At 38.3% G+C, this 25,336-nt stretch overlaps 1 protein-coding gene across 4 annotated transcripts in view; it reads right to left on the reverse strand.

The window, feature by feature from the left end:
• NT5C3A (5'-nucleotidase, cytosolic IIIA) overlaps nt 1–25,336 on the reverse strand; it is a 34,644-nt gene that overhangs the window by 2,051 nt on the left and 7,257 nt on the right. For 2 of the 4 annotated variants that reach the window (XM_042474283.1, XM_042474282.1), the window contains exons 2-9: nt 14,105–14,211; nt 7,001–7,099; nt 6,441–6,510; nt 5,849–5,895; nt 5,175–5,260; nt 3,263–3,352; nt 2,143–2,305; nt 905–1,105 (exon numbers count right to left, since the gene is read on the reverse strand). In XM_042474283.1, coding sequence (XP_042330217.1) covers nt 905–1,105; nt 2,143–2,305; nt 3,263–3,352; nt 5,175–5,260; nt 5,849–5,895; nt 6,441–6,510; nt 7,001–7,099; nt 14,105–14,206 — 858 coding nt within the window. In that variant the 5' untranslated portion in view covers nt 14,207–14,211. Of the gene's footprint in view, nt 1–904; nt 1,106–2,142; nt 2,306–3,262; nt 3,353–5,174; nt 5,261–5,848; nt 5,896–6,440; nt 6,511–7,000; nt 7,100–14,104; nt 14,212–14,684; nt 14,836–25,336 lie in introns of those variants that run through there. The other 2 variants (XM_042474281.1, XM_042474279.1) reach the window with 2 other exon arrangements.

Raw genomic sequence — 25,336 nt, forward strand, 5'->3', positions numbered from 1 at the left:
GCTAAAAAGGACCGCCATTTCGGCGCTCCTTTTTAGCTGCGCTGGGAAGCCTCGTGGTCTGGCTGCTGGGGCTTCTTGGCATAGCTAATGGCGGCGGCGGCAGACCGCCTGCTTTTAGGCGGTCTGTAACGCGCCTCAGACTGGCTCTATGGCATTAACCACATCTGGCTGCAATCATGCCTTCTTGTGAGCATGCAATATACCCCAATTTACCTACAAAATAATACATTTCTTGACTGGAAGAAAATGTTGCCCATCCTATGATGATATTGAACTCCCTATGCTAAAACAGAGGATGATGTGAATGAATAGGAATAGATGCAGAGAACCTCAGCCTATATGCTCCCTGACTTTCCTCTCCTCTCCTTACTCAGGAAGGAGTCTGGAAGCTTTAACTTTTGATGAACTACAGCATGTCTTGCCATTGGGAACCTTAACTATGGTTACTTGAAATCAGTAACTATGGTTTGAAATTTGTATGTTTGAAAGTCATGACAGTAAATTCTGCCATGGTTTGTTGGTACAGACAGCATAACAAACTGGTGTATTAAAAGCAAGAGCCTTAGAAAAATATCTGGTTGTGCTGGTGGGTGGAGAATGGAAGCATACAGTCTTAATGGCTTTAATGTTATTGTAAGCCTCCTTGAATCTCATTTGGGGAAAAAGATGTGATTTAAATCCAAGAAATAAACAAAATAAATAAATAAAACATGAACATCAGTATCTATTCAGGACAAGCAAAAATAAAGCTGGCCTATAAACCTATGCCTTTTCTTGTGGTATGAAATAAAAAAGGCTCTAAGCAATCATAAAACCTATGAAATGTAACTGAGCCTAATACATATCAAGATTAAATTTTGTGAACATTTCTATGACAGACTTCATATTTGCCAATCATACTCACTTTATCATTGAGATAACCAATCTTAAGAATATGCTCGACGTTTGCCACTCCATCTGCCATAGTTAAATCTCCTTGGGAGTCTCCCAGCAATATGATGTTGCTGTTGTCTTTTAACTGTTTGAAGTACTCTGTATTTTTCAAGGCACCATCATGCTTGTTATAAACGTGAATTAATTCTCCTTTAAATCCTTTTAATATACCCTGTTAGACAATGACAAAATTAGTTCCAAGACTATGTGAGCAAATTAACAAGTTATATACCTTCAGAAGAGGGGTGAGAATCATGGGCCTTCAAACTGTTGTTGGACTGCAACTCCCAGCAGCCCTTGCCATCATAGCCAATGATGAAGAATATAAAGAGCTGCAGCACAGCAAGATTTGGAGGCCTGCATGATTTTCAACCCTTCTTTAAAGGTTTTTTTTTTCCAAACTTCTCCAATTATATGCAATGTATCATACAGTGAACACTTCTCATCTGCAGGGGATCAATTCACACACATCTCGCAGATGGGAAAAGTACCCTGTTCACTGGGCAGCAATATGTGTGTGTCCAGTGTCACCACTGAATAATATGGGGCATGGCGATTTGTGGACTGCTAACCCAGTGATGTGGCAGGCTTACTGTAATGAGAAAGTGCATTATATATAGGAAACCTACATAATGATCCATTAATTAATTGTCCATTACAGAAATACTGTATTTGCCTGATCAATCTAAACTAATATGAGATTTAATTATTAATTTAAAAATCAGAAGTAATCTAAACTCTTTTTTCTGATTGGTTTGAAAGTTGCCTGAATTATCTTCCTTAATGAACAAATTATATAATATATTGACCGCCCAAAGTGGGTGGTCTCCTGCGGCCCTAGTTTGCTCCGCAGGGAAGCCGAAGTCTCCAGACCGTGGGGCTTCCCCACGGAGCAAAAAGAACCCTTAAAAATCGTGTTCTTTATGCGGTGCCATTGTGACGCCGCAATGTGCCAATGGTGCACTTGCGGCATCACAATGGTGCCGGGACATGCAGACGCTAAACGTCCGCCACATCAAAATGAAGGTGCCCGTGTGTACTGGGCGCCGCCATTTTGACGTACAGATTTCGTACTAGGATTGTGGGGCATATATAAGCAGTGCCCCGAGGCAACCCTAGTAAGCATGTAGGCTGGCGCTTTCGCTGGTCTGTGAAGCACCATAATGTTGCAATCAATTAAGGTTTTGAATTTCACAGCTTTATACCTACATTGTCATCAAAATCCATGAAATTGGAAACTACTTTGACATTGGGATGGTAAACGCCTGCTTGATGAATGACTTCTTCCAAGATGTCTCCAATTCCAGCAGAAAATATGAATACAGGAATATTATGCTCGTGGAGTTTATCAAAGAAATTTTCATATCCTTCTCTGTAAAACAAAAAGGTGTTTTTAAAAAATGGAATGAAAATTTGACAGCTCTCTATTCTTTCACTCCCAAAGTAAGAATGTAACTGCTTCTTCCCCAATCATTTGGAAAGTGTAAAATGCTGTGGCGTCAAACTCAAAATTTTTTAACAAAAGTTTGTTATCTTTAAAAACAACAACATGTCATTCAAGTTGTTCATGAAAAATCTACTGTGGGTTAATAATCCTCCTTTGCCTTCTATTTCTACAAATCCATGTGGTTAACTTAGTGAATATGTATATAACTCGAGGCAAAAAAAAATTGCTTCAGAAAGAGCAAGGGTGAGCAAGAATTAGATCTATATCTTTCTGGTAGAGAGAAGAAACGACAGATCATAACTTCCTTGTGCAACATCAGCTTTTTTAGTCCTTAGCATGAGAGGGCAGAAAGATGCAGTAAAGGTCACAACCTCATCACTCTGGCCTAATATCACTCCATGGGAGGACAAAGAGGAGCTCCCAAAAATTATACTCAAATAGTGTAAAAACAGAATGAACATACCAATATTTCAGCACAGCTTTACCTCTATGCAAGTACTTCATAACACTATATAGGCCTCACTTAGATGCAATGCTATACAGCATGAGATGAAAATGAGCAACACCAAGCCTCAGAATGGAGGGTGAATCCCAACATGCCTCAGCATAGTACTAAGATGTTTGGAAGCATTTGCTTCCGTTTTAATTACAAACCCCCCCCCCATATGTCATGCTGTCTGAATCTGGACAAACTGTGGCCATTTATCATGGTTAATTGGAACAAATATTAATTTCAAACAATGGTTTATGACACTAGTAGAAATGGGCATATGGTTTTAGTGCACCTTTCAATTTTTGAAATTCATAGCAATTTGTTTTCTCATTAACTGATTATTAGGCAGTTTGTATGAAGCTACAGAATATAGAACACTAAAGGCTTACTTCAGCATAACATCAGACTCCCTCACAATTTCAGCAAGTTTCTCCTTTTGCAATCCTTGTTCTATAAGTAAAGCATGTGATTTGTTGTACCTAAAATGAAAAATATAAAAAAGAAAGCTTACACCTTACTTGTATTTGTTTAGGATAAAATTAATTATCTCCTACTGGAAACAGAAGACATTCAACAGAAATATCTAAACAGGTGCTAATAGTTGCTGGATATTTTAAAAACCTTTACATCTGTCTTAGATTTACAGACACTAGATAAAAAGAACAAAAACAAGACAATTTTCCAGCCAGTGCTGGAAGAGGTAGGTCTTCATTACAAATGGTTATGAGAGGATGTTCCCTGCAAGGTTATGACCTTGGCAGCAATTTGGGAAGAGGTTTTGGGGGTAGAGGATGGAGAATAATACTGGACTTTATCCTTGCAGAGTGCTTTTTCTTTATGTGCGTGTGCTCTCAGGTTACTGATTCAATCTCTACCTCCAGAGAACAGCTGGGCATACAAGGGTATTGACCATTACCCAACTGTAAGAGGAGGACCGTGTGGTCTTTGGCAGGGTAGAGACCAACTCTAGCAGAGAATGCTTGGCCATGAGACAAATGGAGCAGCCAGGACTGAGGTCAAGGTGGACTTTAAAGAAGCTCACTCCACAGTTTCATGCTGATCAATGTGGATGGTCAAGACAACAGCATTTGAGGTCTGAGGGCCTGTTTATATGAGAGTGACTTCAAATTATTCTGTTTTGCTTCAGGTGTAAAGGTGGTACAGTGGGCACAAGAGACAACCACATGAGCTTTGTCAAGGAAGACAAGACATTTCAGGTGTCCATCCCTCTCAGGTATTGTAGTGCCATAGGAGGCATTTCTTCAAGACACCAGTGAGAGAAACAGCCCAAAAGTATATCCTCAAACTCCAGCACTAGACAATTTGTATCCGAAGAGCCCAGCATATTCTTGGGGCCAAATAGGCCAAAGGAAGCCAACAAGAATGTGATAAAATCAAAGGTTGATTTAAAGAACACAGTTCCTACTGATGATGCTGCAGCACAGGACAAAAAGAGACTGGCAGTTTCAGACCCCTATATAAGTGTGTTTAAAGGGTTCTGAAAGATGTATTGCACAGGTGCAGGTTAACACATTTGTGTGAGTCACAGAGACCATGAAGAAGTTTTTGAATCCAAGGCTTGTTGAAGATCACTCTCATCATAAAATAAAAATAATTTTTCAAATTTTTATCCTGCTTTTTGCCAAGCAATCAAAGCGGCATATAATGGGCTAAAATATATCCATATATCCATAGTAACCCACCCCCCCAAAAAAACAAACCAGGATTAAACAGTATAAGACTAAAACTAACATTTTAAAATCCAAACAATAACCATGGGCAGAGTTCGATAAATGGGGAAGTCTTTTTCATGGCTGAGTATTTTATTCCGGGAAGGCCTGCCATGGCTTAACATTACATTTAAATGTACAGTAACCTAGACAATAATCGAAAGAGCCCCTTTAAGCACACCACTTTTCCTCTTCCATACATCATACTGGAGGATATTTCTAAAACTGCCGTGATTTCTGGCATCTGTCTGTAGAAGGAAGAGCCATGAAAACTCCATTATAAGATGAATGGAGAGCTAATTTTGGAGTAATATCTTTATTTGTTCCATAAGAATCTCTACCACATAATAGTGTGCTCAAAATGTAACAGTGAAAATGGATGTTCTTGTCAAATGTAATTTAAAAATTTATTTACGATATACTGTTTAATACTGATGGTCAATTATATTTGAGCAGAATAATAATCAAAAGTTGGCTTTGGTAACCTAAGCCATTTGATTATTAAGATGTAAATATTAACTTTAGAATTAATCCTTACAAAAGGGTAACTGGTCACCTTTCATAAACTTACCACTCAACCATGTAGGGATACTTTTCTTCCACTGTAAGACTAGGATCAATTTCAATGGCATAATATATTTCTTTCAGTTGGAATAACTGTAAAGGAAAAAAAAATTTAAAAAGTTATTCCATAGCAGCTTTTATGCATTGACCAAGTAATCTAAACTAATTTGTAGCCTTCATCTTATATATTTTACCATATATAGAAGAGTTAGTTTTTAGATTGTGCTGGTGAGGCACATGGAGAAAGATTGCTTCCATAGTTGCTTTACGCTGAAGTTTTTACATAAAAATCAGGAAACAACAGTTGCCACATGCGTATTTTTCACTTAAGGTTTCGGTTTTGAAGTCAAAATAACTTAATAAAAATAAAATGAACAAAATAGTGGGGAAAATGGCAACTGTGACTTAAGGACTAACAGACTTATTGTAGAACATATTTTTGTACATAGTACTCAAATCTGCTTATTCAGATGCATGAGACCAGGTATTTAAATACAGATGGGTATTCATACAGGCACAGGGGGAAAAATGGATCCAAATGACAATCAAATTCAAAAAGTACATCCTGAGACAATTCTAAAAAGAGCTTAAGCAAACCAATTGTTCACAATAATTGTTAATAAAACGCCAAAGAAACTAACCACTCAACCCAGTTTCCTGGGCTGTCAGTTTTAGGATTACCTTTTTGCGACATTCATCTGTTATGAGTTTGCAGTTGTCAATGATATCTGGAAGACATTCAGAAAAATATTAGAAAAAAGTATGTTCAAATGAATTTCATGTTTAAAACATGAATCCCACTATGAGTCAAAAATTATTTAAAAATGATTAAAATAATAAAATCTGGAAATTATACAGATTTATAAACTTGGAGGGAATTTAAATGATCTTTTGACAACAAACTTTCCCAGCATCTTTCACTTAATAAGAATCCTCTAAACGGGAAACTCCTGCAGATGATTATAAATTCATATTGTTTTAATAAACAGAGAGTAAATGGGGACACCGTGTAACATGTGAGCCAAGTAATAAAATACAAAGGAAGCCAAATATTTCTAAGGTTACTGTTAGCAAAAGAGGGAGCAGCTTATTTGGCTCAAATATTATCTATTTAAAACTACAGTAAGATGGTTGACAGAGCAATTCTACACATGTCTATTAACAAAATGTTTCTTTTGGATTAAATAATTCTTTCTCCCAGGTAAATGGGCATAGGATTGTAAGACTAAATCTTGATGAAAAGGTCATTTTATATACAGTGAATAGAACTCACTATGGCATGTTGGGCATCTTTTGCCATTGTGAGAAAATCTACTCAGTGTCATATCAAAGTCTGTAATTATCTGTAAAAGAAGATGAAGAAAGAAATTATTAGTCATGAGTATAATATTTTATTTTATGCCTACATTTTTAAAAAACAAGTTAGTACAATACTATTTAATAGCTGCATTTGCTAAATCTATGAGGACAAATCTTTTTGAGCCTTGGACTTGCGTGTGTGCTGATAGTTGATTAACCACCGTTGGTTAATGTGTAATGCTTACCCGGAGTTAGTCAAAAACAGAAGCAAAAGCTTCTAAACGCCTCCTGGCTGCTATAATTTAGGGTAAGCTTCAAACAGAGCCAGTATAACTGCAGTACCATCATTAGTCAAAGAGCCATTACTAGAAAGGATAAAATTATACTCTTGAGCTGAGTTAGGTGGTGTTTTTTGAAAATGTTTAAAGATTTAGTAAGTGCTTTTATCTTTTCTTTCCTCTTCAGATTTTGATTTTTCTTACCAATAACAGCTGCATTAGACTTTAATTTCAACAAATATGTCTTGTGCTTCACCTGAAGTTTGGCAGCTCCTCCCTTGATGAGGCCACAAATAATTTCTTCCACTCTCTCTGGGTCCTTGATATGGACAGTTTTTTTCCGGAATTCGGGCATCTAGGAAAAATAAAACAGGAGGAGGATTTTAATTTTACAAAAAGGAGCATACCTTTTGAATTTGCAGTTGTTAGTGTGCAGTAAAAGCTAGGAGGAGAAGATATATGTGCATTTAAAAGGATAACAGATTCTGACCCACGGGAGAAAGTGAAGCACAGTACCTTCAGACACTATAAGTGATGGGTGCATTAACACAAGTGTCATACAAATTGTTCTAAGCACAATCTTTCAAATCGTTTTAACAGAAACGTGTTTCTTCTCTTAACATTGCAACTGGAAAGGATATTATGTGCAATGCCACTTCTGCTATTACCAAGTTGGCTTCTAAAAAATGAATGTGCAAAGTCTTATCATGGCTCTTGAACATGCTCCTAAAATGTATTTACAAGCATTGCTAAGACAAAATGATATCAAATGTTAGCTTTGATTTATTTTGTGTCCACACACAGATCTCCTTATTCATGTCTCTAAGCCTCTTCTTGTGGTTTCTACTTGACCTGTAAGAATCAATTTATACAGTTTCCCTGAAAAACTATGAGAAAGATTTGTGGAACAGCAGGGAGTCAATATAGGTGGCACAAACTGGGGAAGGCAAGAACATGCAAAACTTAAACCTTATGAAAAAGATCCCCATGGTTTCATGGAAAAGTCTGTGAGGGAGAGCTAGAGCATCTTTAAAGCAGCAGTTGGCCTGGGAAGAGTGATGATGGTCTTAGCTGAACACTAATTAAGTTTCCGAATTGGCCTTTTTAGTCACCAACGCGCTTGTACAAAGCTCGGGATGAGTCCTTCCTGAATCTTCATTCGCGAAGCAAAGCCAGAGAGAGAATTAAGTTTATATTGGCCCCATACAGACAGACCAAAATAAAGCTGCTTCGGGTCACTTTGGAGGTATGCTATTTAAATGATGCATGTGTCCTAAGAGTCCAGAAGCCACGCCAAAGCCATGATCCAGTCCTAAGGACTGGAACACAACTTTGGAGCAGCTTCCAGACTCTTAGGATGCATGCATCATTTAATCAGTGTACCTTCAAAGTGACCCAAAGCAGCTTTATTTTGGCAGTCTATATGGGGCCATTGTAAAAAGCAGCTGCTCAATTATTTCCTCCCTGACACTTAAGTAATCAACATTCTTTTGGGGTGAATGTCTACATCTGGCATATTAAAGTGACATCATGGCAACATCCTTTTAGAATGGGTGCCAAAATTCTTGCTCGAGCAGTAATGAATTCATTAACTTATTGGCTTCCAGTCTTAAATACATGCATCATTACGACTACAGATAAAGTAATGTGTGCTGCGGACAGTGACGAAGATATCCTGAGGGCATCAAATGAGGCATGCCATTCCTGCTATGCTTCATGTCAGTATTAACTGTATGCAGAAGCTGCATGGTATACACTGGACAGAAAGTTTGCACCTGCATAGCTGGCTTGGTATGAGAGCCAAAGTCTAATTTTGTTTTTAAAAAAGGAAAGAAAAAGAAAATAATCTAGGATCTATTTATCTTGTTGATGAATGGCAGGGTTTCTACTGATGGGGAACTGAAACTGATATCTGCTCTCATCAATATTTAAGGGAGGCAGACTATTTTTTATATGAATGTAATGTTGGAATAACTTTGAGCTCTTATTCAAGACGTGAAACTTTAATACTACTGTATTTTATTTTTGTTTATTAAGAAAATTGTTGTCAGAAAGAGATAAACTCATAAAATAAAGTGGAATGCTATTTCCTTACAGTAAAGGATGAAACCACATCAACCTAGATAATGTTTATTAAAAGTATAAAACTATATTAAAAAAATAAATAAAGGAATTTGGGGAGCAGAGAAATAAATGAAAATTTACCAAAATTTTCTAATCACAATAATAGCTTTAACTTGGAAAATGAAAAAAGGGGATCTTTCAATAGCAAAAAAGGTTTATCTTCTTAAATAGTTCCCTCAGTGACAGTTAATATTTCTTCATGAGGAAAAAGGCATCTTTTTATTTACTTGCATAAAAGTTAAACAATATAATTCTGATAATAAATGCCACACATGTATTTTATATATATCTGTACATATGTCAGTGTGAATATATAATAGTATGTATATTGTTGTTTTGTGTCTTCATGTTGTTTTTGACCTATGGCGATTCTATAATGGGATTTTCTTGGCATATTTCTTCAGAGGGGTTTTGCCATTGCCATCATCTGAGGCTGAGAGAGTGTAGCATGCCCAAAATATATGTATACTATATAACATACACACACATCAAAGTATCATATTATACCTATGCATATATAGCTAACATATTCTCTCTCTCTCTCTCTCTCTCTCTCTCTCTCTCTGTGTATGCGTATGCATTAAAACATACTTTTAAGAAATTTACTGAGTTACCAGTTAGGCATCCATATATTCTTATTGTTGGTTGAAGAAAGGAACGTATTTGCCTTCAATTTCAAAAGAATGTCCACTTATCTTAAACTGACAAAATTTCTGACAACAAACTGGTACTGTCAGACACAGAGTATAAGCATATATTTAGTGAAGGCACATCAACAATGCTATAACCTACACATTTTAAAGTGCCCCCAGCCCAAATACATGGCCACTGTATTTTCTCCATAGCCAAAATTTCTAATACAATAAAACATCTGAGAGATATTATCTGTTTCGTTGAATAAGAGATTTGGACAGAGACAAGAGACTGTGGAGTTAATGAGAATGGCTGAGGAAGAAGTAGAGGTTATGTGGTTAGGACTATGATGGCTAAGATGATACTATTCTGTTGCGTATTAAATACCATTAAGATACTATGCACAGGCACAGAAGGGAAGCCTCAGCCACCACTTTTATGTTTCTCTTACTTGCATTACAGTTTCAGCTTGCTAGAAGGGGTGCAAAAGTTAAATGGAAGAGATAAGGTTTTAAACAAACACTTTTCTGATTATGTCAAGAAGTGGCTGCATTAAAACAGGGAAAATGTGTTTACTGGCAGGCTTCTCTGAACTACTCTGAAGACCTGGAACAAATGACATTTTCTTCTCTCTTCCCAACCCCCAAATAAACATCCAGTTCTATAAAAGTAAGAAGGAGGATTGCACTTTTGCATTATAGCCAGTTGTCTTTGTGGCCTGTGTTCTGAAGTATAATTACATCATATTAATCTTTAATAGACCCAAACCTGATAAAGTATAATGTCAGTTGAAATTCAGTATGATATATTATAAAAGGTAAGGCAGATCCACTGGTATGGATGTTGATATTTATTTGATATGCAGCAGTATAATATAATTTAAAAACAAGAATAATTAGAAAAAAACAACAGGATGGAATGGATATTTTTTTATCATAAAATTAAAACTAAAATTGGCTTTAAAATTCCATAGAACACCATCAAGAGCTTAAAGAAATATACTAATATATCATAAGGTATTAAGTAGGCTACAGTCAATAAAATGTTATGCTGAATAAAACATGTTATTCTTGAAGATGCCAGAAAACACTGGGTTTTTCCAAACAGAAAGCTCCTCTCACAGGCAGAAGACTCTATGCAGCTATTCTATCTGTTATTCTTTCATGACTTTAACAGTATGAAAACAAATGGAAGAATCAGAGAGAACGCCAAACAAAGTTATTAGTGGAGGATTCCACTATTCCAGTGTTCAAAACCCTGTAAAAATCAGTGAATGAGGCAGGGCTATATTATAAAAACCTAATCTGAAGCTGCTTTCATTGTTTTTGCTGCAACAAAATGATACAGACATCCCCACTAAAAACTCAACCAATATGGCTACTGAATTAAATTTTCAAAAGGCAGCATCAGAATTTTAAGTTAATTGCTAATTACAGAAAATCTCTATGAAATATGATCCATCTAGATGCACTGAAGTGTTTGAAAGTACAAATCATTTCCCACAATAGCTGTAATGTAAAGCTTCAATATACAGTGAAAACTGGAAACAAAAGAATAATATAGGCCCCATACAGACAGGCCAAAATAAAGCTGCTTTGGGTCACTTTGGAGGCATGCTGTTTCAATGATGCATACATACCAAGAGTTCAGAAGCCGTGCTAAAGCCACAATCCAGTCCTAAGGACTAGAGCATAATAATAATAATAATAATAATAATAATAATAATAATAATAAGATTTATTTGTATACCGCTCTTCTAAAGAATTAATCAAAGCGGTTTACAGCAATTCGCAAACAATAACATAATACAGCATATCTCAAAAACATCATAACATCAATGACAATACAATGGCTTTGGCACAGCTTCTGGACTCTTAGTATGCATGCATCATTGAAACAGCATACCTCCAAAGTGACCTGAAGCAGCTTTATTTTGTCCTGTCTGTATGGGGCCATAGTTCAGCTTTAGAAAAAAGCTTTGGATGAATAGCTGCTATCCTTTGCATTATTTGTCCAGGTAGCATGTTCATGCTGTGGTAACCTCTGTTAAGAATTAACTGGTAGCACATCCCAAAAAGTCCTTTGTGTCAGCATAAGGTTATCTGAACCAGAGGTCTAGCTGAGCATTAGACAGGCAACTATCTCCTTGCGTATGACAATATCTTAAAAAAAATTGTCAGCAGATCTTTTGGGGATCTTGGAAGTACCTCTCACCAGAGCAAATGCTCATATTCGGCTTATTTATGAACTTGTAGGCTGAAGGAACTGTGAATGCAATACAGAAATTGAAAGAAAGGCCATGTCTTTCTATCCTAAACAGACTGTATTAATAGCTGCATAACCATAAAAGGTTATGTATTATGATGAATACTAACTAGAAGTATAACATTAAATATGATTATCTAAGGATAGGAACCCATTCCTAGTTAAACAGGACTCTGTTTTGGAGGTACCTTGAAATAGACTCTCAGGGAAGGACAAACAACAGGGCAGTGGTATTTATAAACAGACAGCCATGTAAACTTACACTTCTGGTATATATAAAGTTCTCACTTGCTTTGCCAAGTTTGTATTCTATTCATTAATGCTTACTCAAGTGATGGAGTGTTTTAATTTTGACTGGCATTCAAAATGAAATTAATTTTCTATTTCTGGTAAAATCTGTTCTTAGAAAGCTGTTTAGTTACTATTTTTTCTTTCTTTCTTTCTGAAATATAGGAATGGCAATACCCTTCTACCCAAATGACATCAAAATGGAGGGAATTGTAGGAAGGATTCATTGTGGCAGGTAAGAATTACAAATTGCATTTGTGATGTGTGACAATGCTAATATAAATAGCCATCGAATTAGTGTTACCTTATGCCCAAAACACATGGGCAAGATAGAGTAACATGACACCTGCCTGCTTAACGCGACCTGGGGCCACTGGAAAAAGGATACAAAAAAGTGATCCTTGCCAGCGGCCTGTTCAGTATCGTGGCATCCAGTCTGCTTTGCTCCATAGAGAGCTAGTGTGGTTTAGTGGTTTGGGTGCTGGAATATGACTCTGGACACTATGGTTTGAATCCCTGCTAAGCCATGGAAACCTACTGAGTGACACTGGGCCAGTCTCAGTGTCTCAACCTAAGATGAAGACAAAGGCAAATCTCTTTGAACAAATTTTGCCAGGAAAACCTCATGATGATGAGGATGATGATGTATACCCCGCTAGGTTTGCCTTAGGGTCACTGTAAGTCAGAAATGACTTGAAGGCACACAACAACATAATGTTATGTGTTTTCACATTTTGCTGTGTAGTTTAGGAGTTCTGAGCTGTACTTGAGTTGTAAAGAATGTGACCAAATAGTGTTCTGCTCCAGATTCTCCTTATTCTAATGCAAGGTGTACCCCTCATAATACCATTGCTGATGTCTTATCAGAGGAGAAAAGCCTGCCATAAACAAAGGGGCTCTTTGGCTCTGAATTGAGCAAGGCCCTCTGTGATGTAAGAACTGTTGAATCTCCTTGCACAGACCCTCATCTCCCAGTGGCGGAATAGCTTTGCAGCTGTTGGGAGCTGGGAGAAGGTCTTCTCTCCTTGCTTATAACAGCAACTGGGTGACCAATCTCAATCACTGTGACAGTTTAAACTTGGGATAGCAGTGGGTTAAAGGATAAAAAACCCTAAGTGCACTTTCTTAATAGTTTCTTAATAATTCTCATATAACTCAGGGAACATATTTGTTACATATAAATGCAGTGAATGTTAGAATCTTAAAAGTACTCAGCATTTAAATCTATAACAACTCTGTAATTTAAAAGAAACATGTTACCACAGTGGTTACTTGTAATATAAAGGTGTCCACAGTGATGGTAATGTTTGATAAAGAGATGACACCTCTTCCTCCCTTTTACACATTTCATGCCAATTATAACACTTTCAATTTACTGAATTTTAACTGTTAGAAATGCATCTGACCCTACCATGTATTTCACTTTTGACCTATCTATCTATCTATCTATCTATCTATCTAGAGAGCAAGTAGTCAAATAATACTCATAAGTTTCAATTTGGTCTCATGGAAAAGCAGAACCTATATTTTATATGGCATCCAACATTTGGCTGTGTCAAAATATTTTCAAGTTGCTTTAATGTGAGCAAAATACAGTTCTATAGCTTTACATCGCATGCAGTTATGAACTTTTGTGATGCACAATTTACTGATACACATACAAGCGCACACACATTTAAATTCTTTTCAACTGATTGTATGATGCAATACACAGAAATATCATTCAGACTGAATTCTAAACTGCTTAGATGTAAGCTATTCAAAAATCATCCTGGATGGGCTGGATGCGTATAAAAGAAGTAAAAGAGCAACATGTATCTCAAAAAGAACTGGAAGTTGGCTAAGTTGTTTTGAGCTTTTTTTTAAAGAATTACATATTTAAGAGTCTTGCTTGCAACATTTTTGATGCTTCAACAACTGTCTTGAAGTCTGGATCTGCAGTGCTTAAGGAAAGAAAAAACTGGCTGAAGTGCAGATTCTGGTTATTTTTTGACAATCGGGTTGTCAGTGTTTTCCTTTGTGCTTTTTTTAAAATAAAATGGGAGAGTACCTGTGCGCTGAGCTTAGGGCACTCTTTCTTCTTCTGTTCTTGATTCTTTCCTACTGCAACAGCACAGGTCACAAGCAGACTCCAGAGATGCAGGACGTGCATACAGGCTGCCAACAAAAACCAAGCAAACCGCTTAAGAAATGGTCTGCCACATTATCCAATCTTGAGAAGTTTTGTGTATAAACACAGAGATTTATCTAAACAATTCCGGAATTACCTACATACATTCATTCTGATGCACAACCAGTTTTCAGTAGCTTGGATCAACCCACAAGGCCACATTCCCAACCTCCTTTAATTCATATGTTAATTACTGTGCTCAAATGCAAACTGCATCAGTTCAGTGGAGTTTACTCCATGGAATTGTGTGCATTAGACTGCACCCCAAGGCTACAATCCTACACACACAGAGGAATAAGCCCTGCTGAACACTGTACAACTTATCTCTCTGTAAAGACCCAAAGGATTGCACAGCATTAAAAAAAACAACAACAATCTGTAGCTAACATCAAAATAAGACGAATCACCATAAAGAAGGTGACGTCAGTGGCTTCAGTTCAATAGCTCTGTTACAACTTACCAGAGGGCCTTGCTGAGACAGCTGCTGCAGAGAAAAGAAAATTCTTCTTGCTAAGTAAACACTAATATAGCAGCACAAGGTGCAGCTGAGGGCGTTTCCAAAAGCAGCCCGACTAATCCCTGAGAAACGAAACCTGATGCCTGTGACGTATGTCAGGAAAGCATAGCTCAACAATCCAGGCTGTCATTTTGACAGGCGATCAGCTGGGAAATCAACAACAGAACCTCAGCCCTCCAATGAAAAGGGATTCTGATGGGAAATGCTGTGAAAAGAGGAAGGTACTTATGGGGAAATCAAAACCCTACTTTAAAAAAATAAATTCAATCTTTGTATACACATTTTGTAATGTGCCATCAAGACTGGTTGGTAACAGCAGTATATCCCTGCTATTATGGCAAAGGTACCCAGAGGAAGTAAATTATGAATAACACCTAAAGTAATTCTAATTGCAAGGTTGGAAGTTAAGAAGAATGGTTGGTGGCAGAGAATTTGAAATACTCTCCAAATGAAAACAGAGAAAATGCCATTTCAGGGAACAGAATGGAAAGGTTGAAAACTACTTGGCCTGGTAGCTTCTGGAATGTCTGAGAAGGCAAATTTTCCTATGTATATTACCACAAATATACACACTGAATAGGTCACAAAAGTAACTACAGCAAATGAGGCATAAGATGTAAATATGACAAAAATCATCCTGGATCACAGCAAAGGCCAATGAAATTTAACATTTTGTTTCTAAATGGGTATATTAGATGCCCATATGCAGGATATGAAAGCTAGCTTTCTTCTGCTATTATTCCCCAACAGCTGATATTCAGAGGTGCACTAATGTGATACTGGAGTTGATACACAACTATCATAACTAGTGTAACAAAATACAACTATGGTCTGTTACAGACTGCCAAAATAAAGCTGCATCAGGTCTCTTTGGAGGAATGCTGTTTAAATGATGCATGCATCCTACGAATCCAGAAGCTGCACCAAAGCTCCTCTCCAGTGCTTAGGAATGGAGTGTGGCTTTGGAGCGACCTCCAGACTCTTAGGACTCATGCATCATTTAAACAGCATACCTCCAAAGAGACCCAAAGCAGCTTTATTTTGGCAGTCTGTAACAGGCCTATGTTTCATTAAAAGAAAAAAAAAAGGGAACAAGAGGCCAGGAATTAATTTTTGACATTTCAGATGAAACACTATAATTTAGATACTGACAGATGTTATACATTTAACTTGTTGAGATATTCTATGTACAGACAGCATTTAGATATGCAGATTGGGCCTCGTTGTTTCTGTAATAATTGTTATCTTGTATTATGGGATGGTTTTTATTTGCCTTTTAAATATTAGGTATCTGATTTATGGTACATTTATGGGCAATAGGCTATTAATATAGTGACATCAAATATATATTTTGGGCATAGTTTTAATACATATTTTAGTAACATGAATTGCCTTGAGACAATGTTTGAAAATAAATATAACTGAAGTGATATATTCTATATTACATGTGCAATTTGTGATTTACAATTTTTATTTGATATGCTTGTGAATGTACATTTGAGATGTTGCTTAAAGCTTTGCTGGGACTTGGCTGGCAAGTTGGAACTACACTTTATTTCATCAGATAGGCTCAGAGAAGACATCAAGGAAGAAGCAGTGTGTGTGTGTAAGACATGTTTTTGGGGAAGGAGAGGGAGGAATATCTGGAGTTGATTCTTGGAAAGAGTCCTTCACCTTGGAGCAGCTCCTATTGTTAAAACATCTCTTTCCCTGTCCATACCAGTCTCCAGTCCAGAGCATGTGGCCTCTGTAAACCCACTACACACACACCAGCTGTGTCTCTCTACACCCCAACAAAAACGGGTTGAGAGTCCTTGCTCACTGGGAAGAAGCTTCTCCCTTTGCACTTGGTCACCCTGACAGCAGCAACAAAACAGCTGGCTGAGCAGTGACCAAGAAACTTCTTGCCCACACTGACCTTTGCCCCAAGGTTGGAATGGGCGAGAGGCTTCTTGGTCACTTCTAAGAAAGCTGCTCAGTTGCTGCTCTGAGAGTGACCAGGTGCAAACAGAACAGTGACCAAGGAGCCAGTTAAACAGAGACTGGGAAGCCTCTTGTCTTCAGAGCTTTTATTGCAGGCTGGCGCAAGCAAGAGGCTTCTTGGTTGCATGCCAGTGCAGAGACGGGGAAGGGACTGGTGAGCTGCCAGTGTTATTGCTGCCCATATATTTTTGGTCACCTAGAGCTCTGATTGCAGCACACAAAGGGATTCCACCTGCTCTGGTGGCCATGGCCTGTCACAGAGGCCATCAATTTAGGCTCTCAAAAAGTGCCACTCATCCAAATCAATGGCACATGGACAAGTAGTCAGCTGCACCATTGACACATCGCACAATCACACACACCGTGAAACAAAATTATAGCAAATAAAAGATGAGGCCAACAATCCAATCAATTTATTCATAACATTAACAAACTGGCTGGGGGCATGCTCTATGATTGAGTTGTACTAATGTGTCACTGGGCACACAGATGACTAGGTTGTGCTAATGTGTCACTGGGAACACCGATGTGCCATATGGGCAGTCAATCACTTGTGCAATTAAATGGTTGGTTCCATGGCCAGTTGCACAAGGAGTTGAATGAGTTGGCAGGTAGGCAGAATGAGGGTGACAATTGGTGGCTGCTTGAGGTGTGTCTGAGTTTGGGCTCCATCCTTGCAGACGAAGAGGGGTGATGCAGACTGCCCTTCAGTGTTCGGCCCATTGTGAGAGCCTGCTGTGCAGCCAGCTGGTTCTCTCTGTGAATCAGGAACCCCAGAGGTAAGCTGACCTTCTCCTCTGTCTGCTCAGCCCCTCTGTCAGCAATAAGGCATGGTAAATTATTGCCAGTGGCAACAATTTAACAGGCACTGAAGGCTTTCTCACAATTCAGGAGTTTAGAACTGCAAACAAACAAAAGTGCTGGTTTAACAGCACCAAATACAGAAATTGTGATGATGGAAAAAAACAACTATTCAGTACAGCAAACTGAACATGGAAGAACAAATATTTTAGAGATCAATGTCACTATGAATAAAGATGAAGAGGGAAAGTAAATTTTTAAAGATGAGATTGCTTCAGGACTAGCTCAATGAGTTCAAACACAAGATACAAAGAGTTTCCATTAGAACATTTTCCACAGGAACACAGGCTACTCTAATAAATTACTCAGGGAAAAACAAAGTTCTCTGTTTTTGAAGTCTATCTGTTTTCTATTTTTTTTTAAGTTTTGTTTTATCACAATAACCATCATGTTCAACCTGATATAAACAAGATACTTGATCTTAGCAGATTTTGTCTTTGCTAGTTTAGCCTAAAATCAAATAATACTAAAGCTGGGCAAACTAAAACACATTGCAAAATATTGTCTATTATGACATGATATACACTGGAAACTAAACCAAGATTTGTGTTAGAAACTTTGCAGTTTCATGAAGAAATGTCAATGCTTAAATTGACTGGGGCCCCATACAGACAGCTGTTTCGGGTCACTTTGGAGATATGCTGTTTAAATGATGTATGCGTCCTAAGAGTCTGGAAGCCACATCAAAGCCATGATCCAGTCCTAAGAATTGGAGCGCAGCTTTGGCACAGTTTCCGGACTCTTAAGACACATGCATCATTTAAACATCATATCTCCAAAGTGACTCGAAGCAGATTTATTTTGTCCTGTCTGTATGGGGCGTGAGTTACTTAGAATTATGTGTACTCAGACCACTCAGTACTGGCCCCTGCAACTGGCAAGATGTAAAAAGCCTATGCTAAGCAAACCTGGTATATATACTAGGAGCCTGGCTTTTTGCCTTTCTAGATTAACACAGCACTATCTTCTGTTGAGCTTTGGACTGTCTCTCAAGCCCCTGCTGTTAGACAAATCAAGCCAGATCCAGACCTCAGGAATCTTGTACTGGAAAACACATACATGAAGCTGAGATTTATCAGACCATCCCTGGTCTGACCCTGATCAACCTGCAATGCCTGCTGAAAGACACAACTAATTTTAGTCTATACTGTACCTAACTTATAAACGAAGATCAGTTTGACCTCTGGAGAAACTCTAACTTTCACATTGCTTACTAAAAACAAGTAAGATAAATAAGATTGGAGTGAACTATTCATTTTTTCACAGGAGCACTAATGGCAGCACTTTTTGGTTGAGTATTAAAATACTCTGACACAAATTTTCATGTAAATACTAATCAAACAAACAACCACCAAGTCGTACTGGTACAGTATTTCTTTCAATTGTCTCTTAGATTCAGTTTTACCCAGGCTAGGGATGGGAAATGTGTAGTGTGCTGAATGTTGTTGTTACTGTAACTCTGATCAGCAGTAGGCAATATAATAAATGGTGAGAGAGAGAGGGCAGGAGTTGCAATCCAGCACCATCTGGAGAGTCACACCAAGACCATATCATTGAGCCCATTTATATATTTGTTAGCATCCATTATAAGCTCTTGTTCTTAAAATGCTTTAAAGCTGATCCAGTACTGTAATAGACCACCAAAGAGCTTGTCTTGCAATATATAAGTCAGGAGCTGCTGCTGGGAACAACCAGCCTCTCCTTGGCTCTGTGTACATCTGCCTTGTGTGGTGAGCTGCCCAATCTATCTTATAGCTTCTCATAGTAGGTGAGTGCCACTTTTAAAGCCAGACTGCCCATGACTCTCTTTAACTAGAAGGACCATAAAAGCTTTTTGCTCAGGCTGGAGGTTTATCTGGCAAACACAGATCTTTCTTGGTTTGACCCCTGGTTCACACTGGATGGCCGCTTATGGTTCAGCTCTAATCTCTTCAATAAAGATCTGTCAATGATGAGCGAATACAACTATTTGTGCTACTCTGTCACAGAAACCTGATTGAAAATCCATGGCTCCCAAGAGATTAAAGCATTAACAATTATTATATAATGGGAAAAAATTACTCTACGGTAGAAAGAATTTAATTAACCTTAAATTAATTTTAATTAATATAATATGTAATGCACTAAAATCAATTGTTTCAAAGAATGGTTTATTTTTAATATATTTGGAGATTTTATTTCCTAACAGAAAACTTTTCTATTACATATATGGAATAGCTTACATTAAAGTACTTGTATAAAAAAATGATGAAACTAGCTTAGAAACAGAATTCAGAAGAGGTGAAAATATACAGGGAAATGATATCCTACTCAGACACAAAGTGAATAAGGTAGAAATAAAAAGAAACAGAAACACCAGGAACATGATTGCCACAAGGATTCAACTGTTTTTTTCCACTGATGGAACAACTTCCATCAGCAGAACAAGGCATGATTTTCCCATTGTAGTTCCTCACACATCCTTAAAATATGCTCTTAAAGTTGAGAGACCTTTTGCAGATTTTCAAATGCTGTGGATGGAGGGAGAAACCACACTGCGCTAAAAAAAGTCTGCAAGCACAACTTTAGATTTCAACCTATATTTACTCAAAATAACAGTACTGACACTGAAGGAACAATGTCAGTCTGGACACTTTATAATGAATTGGTAGGACATTAAAGAACAGCAGTTGAAGATTATGTAGGAAATAAGATTCGGAACCCTTTTGGAACGGGATCGAGATCACTATTCAGTATTAGAAAGCCTGACTTGAAAGAACAGGAACTGTGGTTATTTGGTTCTAACGGAAGACATTACTGGGCTGAATTTTAGCACTGGAGATTTAGTATGGACAAGCCAAAAAAGTGCAAAAACAGCAACTTGATAGTACTTTTAGTATATACTTTCTTCAGTGCAAAAAGGTCTGTGCTGGTTACAAAAAATTCCATATCTTCAAATAAAACTACAGTAATGCTTGACAATTACTAATTATTCCACTATATTTAGCCAGAAGAAAACTTCACTAGACAAAGCACTGGACAAAGCGCTCTTCAAACAGCTTTTCTGCCAATGAAATAACATGTGATATTTGTATCACTGAAAATCCAAGGAAAATGTATTTGTCTGATTAAATAATTAAACTGATTAAATAATGAAGCTAATAATTTCATTATGCATACATATGTATTCTACAATAATTCCGAAATCCAAAATCCTTCTGGTCCCAAGCATTTTAGACAATTCAGGAATACTCAGTCTGTACTAGAAAAATCAATAACCAGGAAGAGAAAATCTTAATACATCCTATACATAATCTATTCTAGACAAAAAAACCAAGACTAATGTCTGAAATAAAGATTATCAGCACTTCAAAACAGTGTACCTTCAGTTTCTCATATATATGAAAATATGTCTGCAATTACTCCTTTAATTATACATTATTCTAGGAATAAATGGTTTGAACAAAATCCCCCCCCTTAAAAAATTAGTTACATAATAACATAGAAAGTAGATGCTACTATCTCACAGATCACACAGTATGTAAAAATATTACACAATTTAATGCAGAAAAACTCAATAGTCATATACAGAGAAAATTTAATACTTAGCATATATTTCATATAAGTGATTGTATGTATGTTGTTGTGTACGACCCTTGAGCAAAGAAAACAACTTTTCAAAAGCCAATCTACAAAACGTTTAGGTCTAGAGCTCCAGTGCTGCTTGCAAGAGGGAGAACATTTGCAAAAGTCATCAGACACAGCAATAACTGTTGGGATACTAGGATCAACACTGATCCAACAAAATGACCTTTCTTACTTGTGACTCAGATTGCAAGTAATAGTCAGCGCATTTGTGAAAACTATCAAGGCTCCAAGCTGAATCAGTTTACAAAGAAAGTAGGACAGGCTAAAGGGTAGCATTAGCATTCTGACCAAGCAGCGATATTTCTAGGCTTTTGAAGTTGGCACTTCTACACTTGCCCAGGAAGTAACTGGGACATGCTCCAGGCAGACATGTTTAGTAGTCATGGATTTTCAGAACTTGTGTTACATCAAACATAACACCAGATTAAAATATGGTTAGATTAAATTCATTTTAAAAAATCATCTTAATTGATTCTTTACTGAATGCTGGGAAATCAAGTCAAATCCTGAACAAAGAAATATATGCAGATTTGTACTGGGGGGGGGGGGGACAGGTCTGGAACAAAGTCCAAATGAGAATTAATGTGAGTTAAAACTTCAAGAACAGAAAGTTAAAAAAAAAAAACAACCTGAAACATTCGCCACAGGTCTACCAAATGGTAAGAATGTGCCTGGAAATATAGTTAGGGTTTGGTGTGTCCTTGAATAATACACAGACATACGATTTCTTTTTGTTATCAACACTCCTTGGACAACAGTGTTTAACATGGCTTCTCTGCATTCCATCAGCCTCTTCCTAGATATTCCCTCCAAGACAAGGAATATCTCCACTGCTGTCATCATTCATCAGAACAATTATGTGGCCTGCATAGGCTTTCCATCATCTCTCCATAAATGTGCACATAGATACTTTCACTCTGGACTCTGGCTAATGTTTGTTTTCTCTCCTGCCTCATAGGGACTAAGGAGCTAGTATGATAAAAAAATAAGCTACCTCAATTCATATGATGGAAAATCAGTTTATTGAGGTGCACCTAATTGACTCTCTACTGTACATCAGTCAGCTGTGATCAAGCAGACATTCAAGTCACAGCTTGGCAAAGTGACATTTTTGAACGACTGGTAATTGTAGCCCTGAAATACTTTTACCAAACTCTGCTCATGTCTATATAGGAGAAATCAATGGTCTGTTTTCCATCCTTGTTTTAGCCTGCAATATTTTGAAGAGCATCTCAAAAGAGCTAACTATCTTCCCTCCCTCTCATATTTCCAAGAGTATCCATTGTGCAGCTTTTGGTAAAGCATTTCAGAAGGCACAGAGGCTTAGATGTACATAATACGATAGATGTGTTAGTAATCCAGACTAGCCTAACATAGATTGGGATAGTTTTTGTTCTTGCAAATTTCATACCCAGCCACCACAAAATTCTGCTGTCCTTTGTTACAGAATGAATTTACTGACCATAAACAGTGTTCCCTTGCCTTACGTGGAGATCCATTCCAGATTCCACTGCGTAAGGCAAGCTCCGCCTATGCCCGAGTTCCACTGAGGATAATGGGGCTCATGCACGCGGCGGCGCAAGTGCAGCAAGCGTACACACCACTCATTAAATGGCGCAGGGCTTCCAGTATAAGCTGGAAGCGGCGTAGAAGGCAACTGCGTATGACACAGGCGCACTGTACTACTACTTCTCACTCAAATTCATTGCTTTAGTTTGTTTACCGGTAAAATCCAAGGCTAACATTGTAACATAAAACCTAGGCTGGTTCCAATATACTTCAGGAATTACCTTCCTCATAAAATGATACAGTGAAACTTGGAAGTGAAGACCAGAAAGTTATAGCCCATGGTTGTAACAGCTCTCGCTACCAGATGAAAGGCCTATCAAGCGCACCATCCTGTTTTCATAGTGGTGATGTAGATGCCTCTGGAAAGCTCTCAAGAGAGACCCGAGTATGGAAGTACACTTCTACATCTGTTCCCCATCAACTGATAACTCTGATACTGGAAGTGATACACAGCCATCACTACTTACTGGTTTATGCCTTTATCTTCCATGAATTGCCTCATCTCCCTTATAGCCATTCAAGTTAGCAGTTATTGCTACATCTTGTAGAAATGAATTTCATTGTTAAAACTCAAATTATGTACTGTTTAAGATATACAGGAGGCCCTCACTATCTGCTGGGGTTTGGTTCCAGGAACCCATCCCCCTGGATACCAAAATCCATGGATGTTCAAATTCCATTAATAATAATAATATTAAAATGGCGTTCTTTGTATAAAATAGCAAAAACAAGGTGTTTTTTTAAAAACGTATATATATATTTGGAATATATTCAAGCTGTAGATAGCTGAATCTGTGGATACAGAGGGCCAACCGTATTAAAGGAAGTACTTTACACAGCACGTCATTAAACCATTTATCTACACTTCATAGTGTAATATCTAAGCTTTATAGCATGTGATATTATACATGGTGTTGAGGAGATAATTGTTTCCTGATATTAAGTTAAATGAGACAGCCGCTGGTTCTAGTAAGATAAAGCGGACACTTCTCTTCCTTCATACTGCACAGAACATTATACACTTCTATCAGACCTCTTGCCTTTTTCTCAAGAGACAGACACTGTATCCTGTGGGAAAGACTTCTCCAGAACTTTAAGCATCTTTGGAAAGCACATAAAGAAATCTCCTCACCTAATACAATTAGACCTGCTCATTTCTTTGAGCAATCAGGAATCCTTCTTTATAAAAATCTGCTATATTTATCTATTAGCATTCTGAGTTTATATGATGACTGAAAAAATATTTCTGAAAGCTCCATTCTGTTTTCAGAATACAAGGCAGAAGTTTTGTTGTTGTTAACTGCCCTCGAGTTGACTTCAACTCATGGCATCTCCATGAGTGAGACACCTCCATGTCCCCCTGTCCACAACTGCTCTGCTCAGGTCTTGCTGGCTCAGGGCCATGGCCTCTTTGATTGATTGTCCAGAGCCTCTGTGGACTGTGTTACACTGGATCAGTTTGAGTTGGTGAGTACCGAGGATGTGGACAAGATCCTCGGAAGTGTTCGGAAAACGACCTGCTCTCTTGATCCCTGCCCCTCATGGTTAGCGGCCCAGGGGGGACCGGTAGTAACTATTTTGTTACGCCGGATTATTAACACCTCTCTCAGGGATGGGCGATTTCCATCGGATCTTAAATTGGCCATTGTAAGACCGATCCTAAAAAAGCCCTCCCTTGACCCCCTGGTACATAATAATTATCGGCCTGTTTCTCTGCTACCATTTTTGGGGAAAGTGATCGAGAGGGCGGTTGCGCTCCAGCTTCAGTCGGTCTTGGATGAAACGGATTATCTGGATCCATTTCAAACTGGCTTCCGGGCGGGTCACGGGGTTGAGACGGCCATGGTCGCCTTGGTCGATGATCTCCGTCTGAGCGCTGACCGGGGAAGCGTGTCCCTGTTGGTGCTCTTGGACATCTCAGCGGCTTTCGATACCATAGACCATGGTATCCTTCTGGGACGCCTGGCTGAGGTGGGAATCGGGGGCACTGCGCTCCAGTGGTTCCGGTCCTACCTCTCTGGGAGATCCCAGATGGTGCAGCTGGGGGACGTGTGCTCCAGCGAGCGGGCCCTTAAAACTGGGGTCCCTCAAGGAGCCATTCTGTCTCCCATGCTATTTAACATTTACATGAAACCGCTGGGAGAGATCATCCGGAGACATGGGGCGCGGGGTTATCAGTACGCTGATGACACCCAGATTATTTTCTCTATGTCTCCGACTGATGCAGTGACCGGGGATGGCGTCTCTCCTCTCGTGGCCTGTCTGGAGTCAGTAATGGACTGGATGAGGAAAAACCGACTCAAGCTGAATCCAGAGAAAACGGAGGTACTAGTGATAGGTTCTCCCGGTCCAGGAATGGCGGTGGTTCCACCTGTCCTGAACGGGGTCACGCTCCCTGCGAAGGACTCCGTGCGCAGTTTGGGAGTGCTTCTTGACTCGTCGCTTCATCTGACTGCTCAGGTGAATGCGACGGTCAAGAGCACTTGTTATCAGCTTCGGCTGATTCGCCAGCTGCGCCCATATCTGGACCGGAGGGACCTAGAAACTGTGGTACA

Source organism: Sceloporus undulatus, chromosome 6, assembly GCF_019175285.1.
Source record: "Sceloporus undulatus isolate JIND9_A2432 ecotype Alabama chromosome 6, SceUnd_v1.1, whole genome shotgun sequence".
Classification (NCBI taxonomy): Eukaryota; Metazoa; Chordata; class Lepidosauria; order Squamata; family Phrynosomatidae; genus Sceloporus; species Sceloporus undulatus.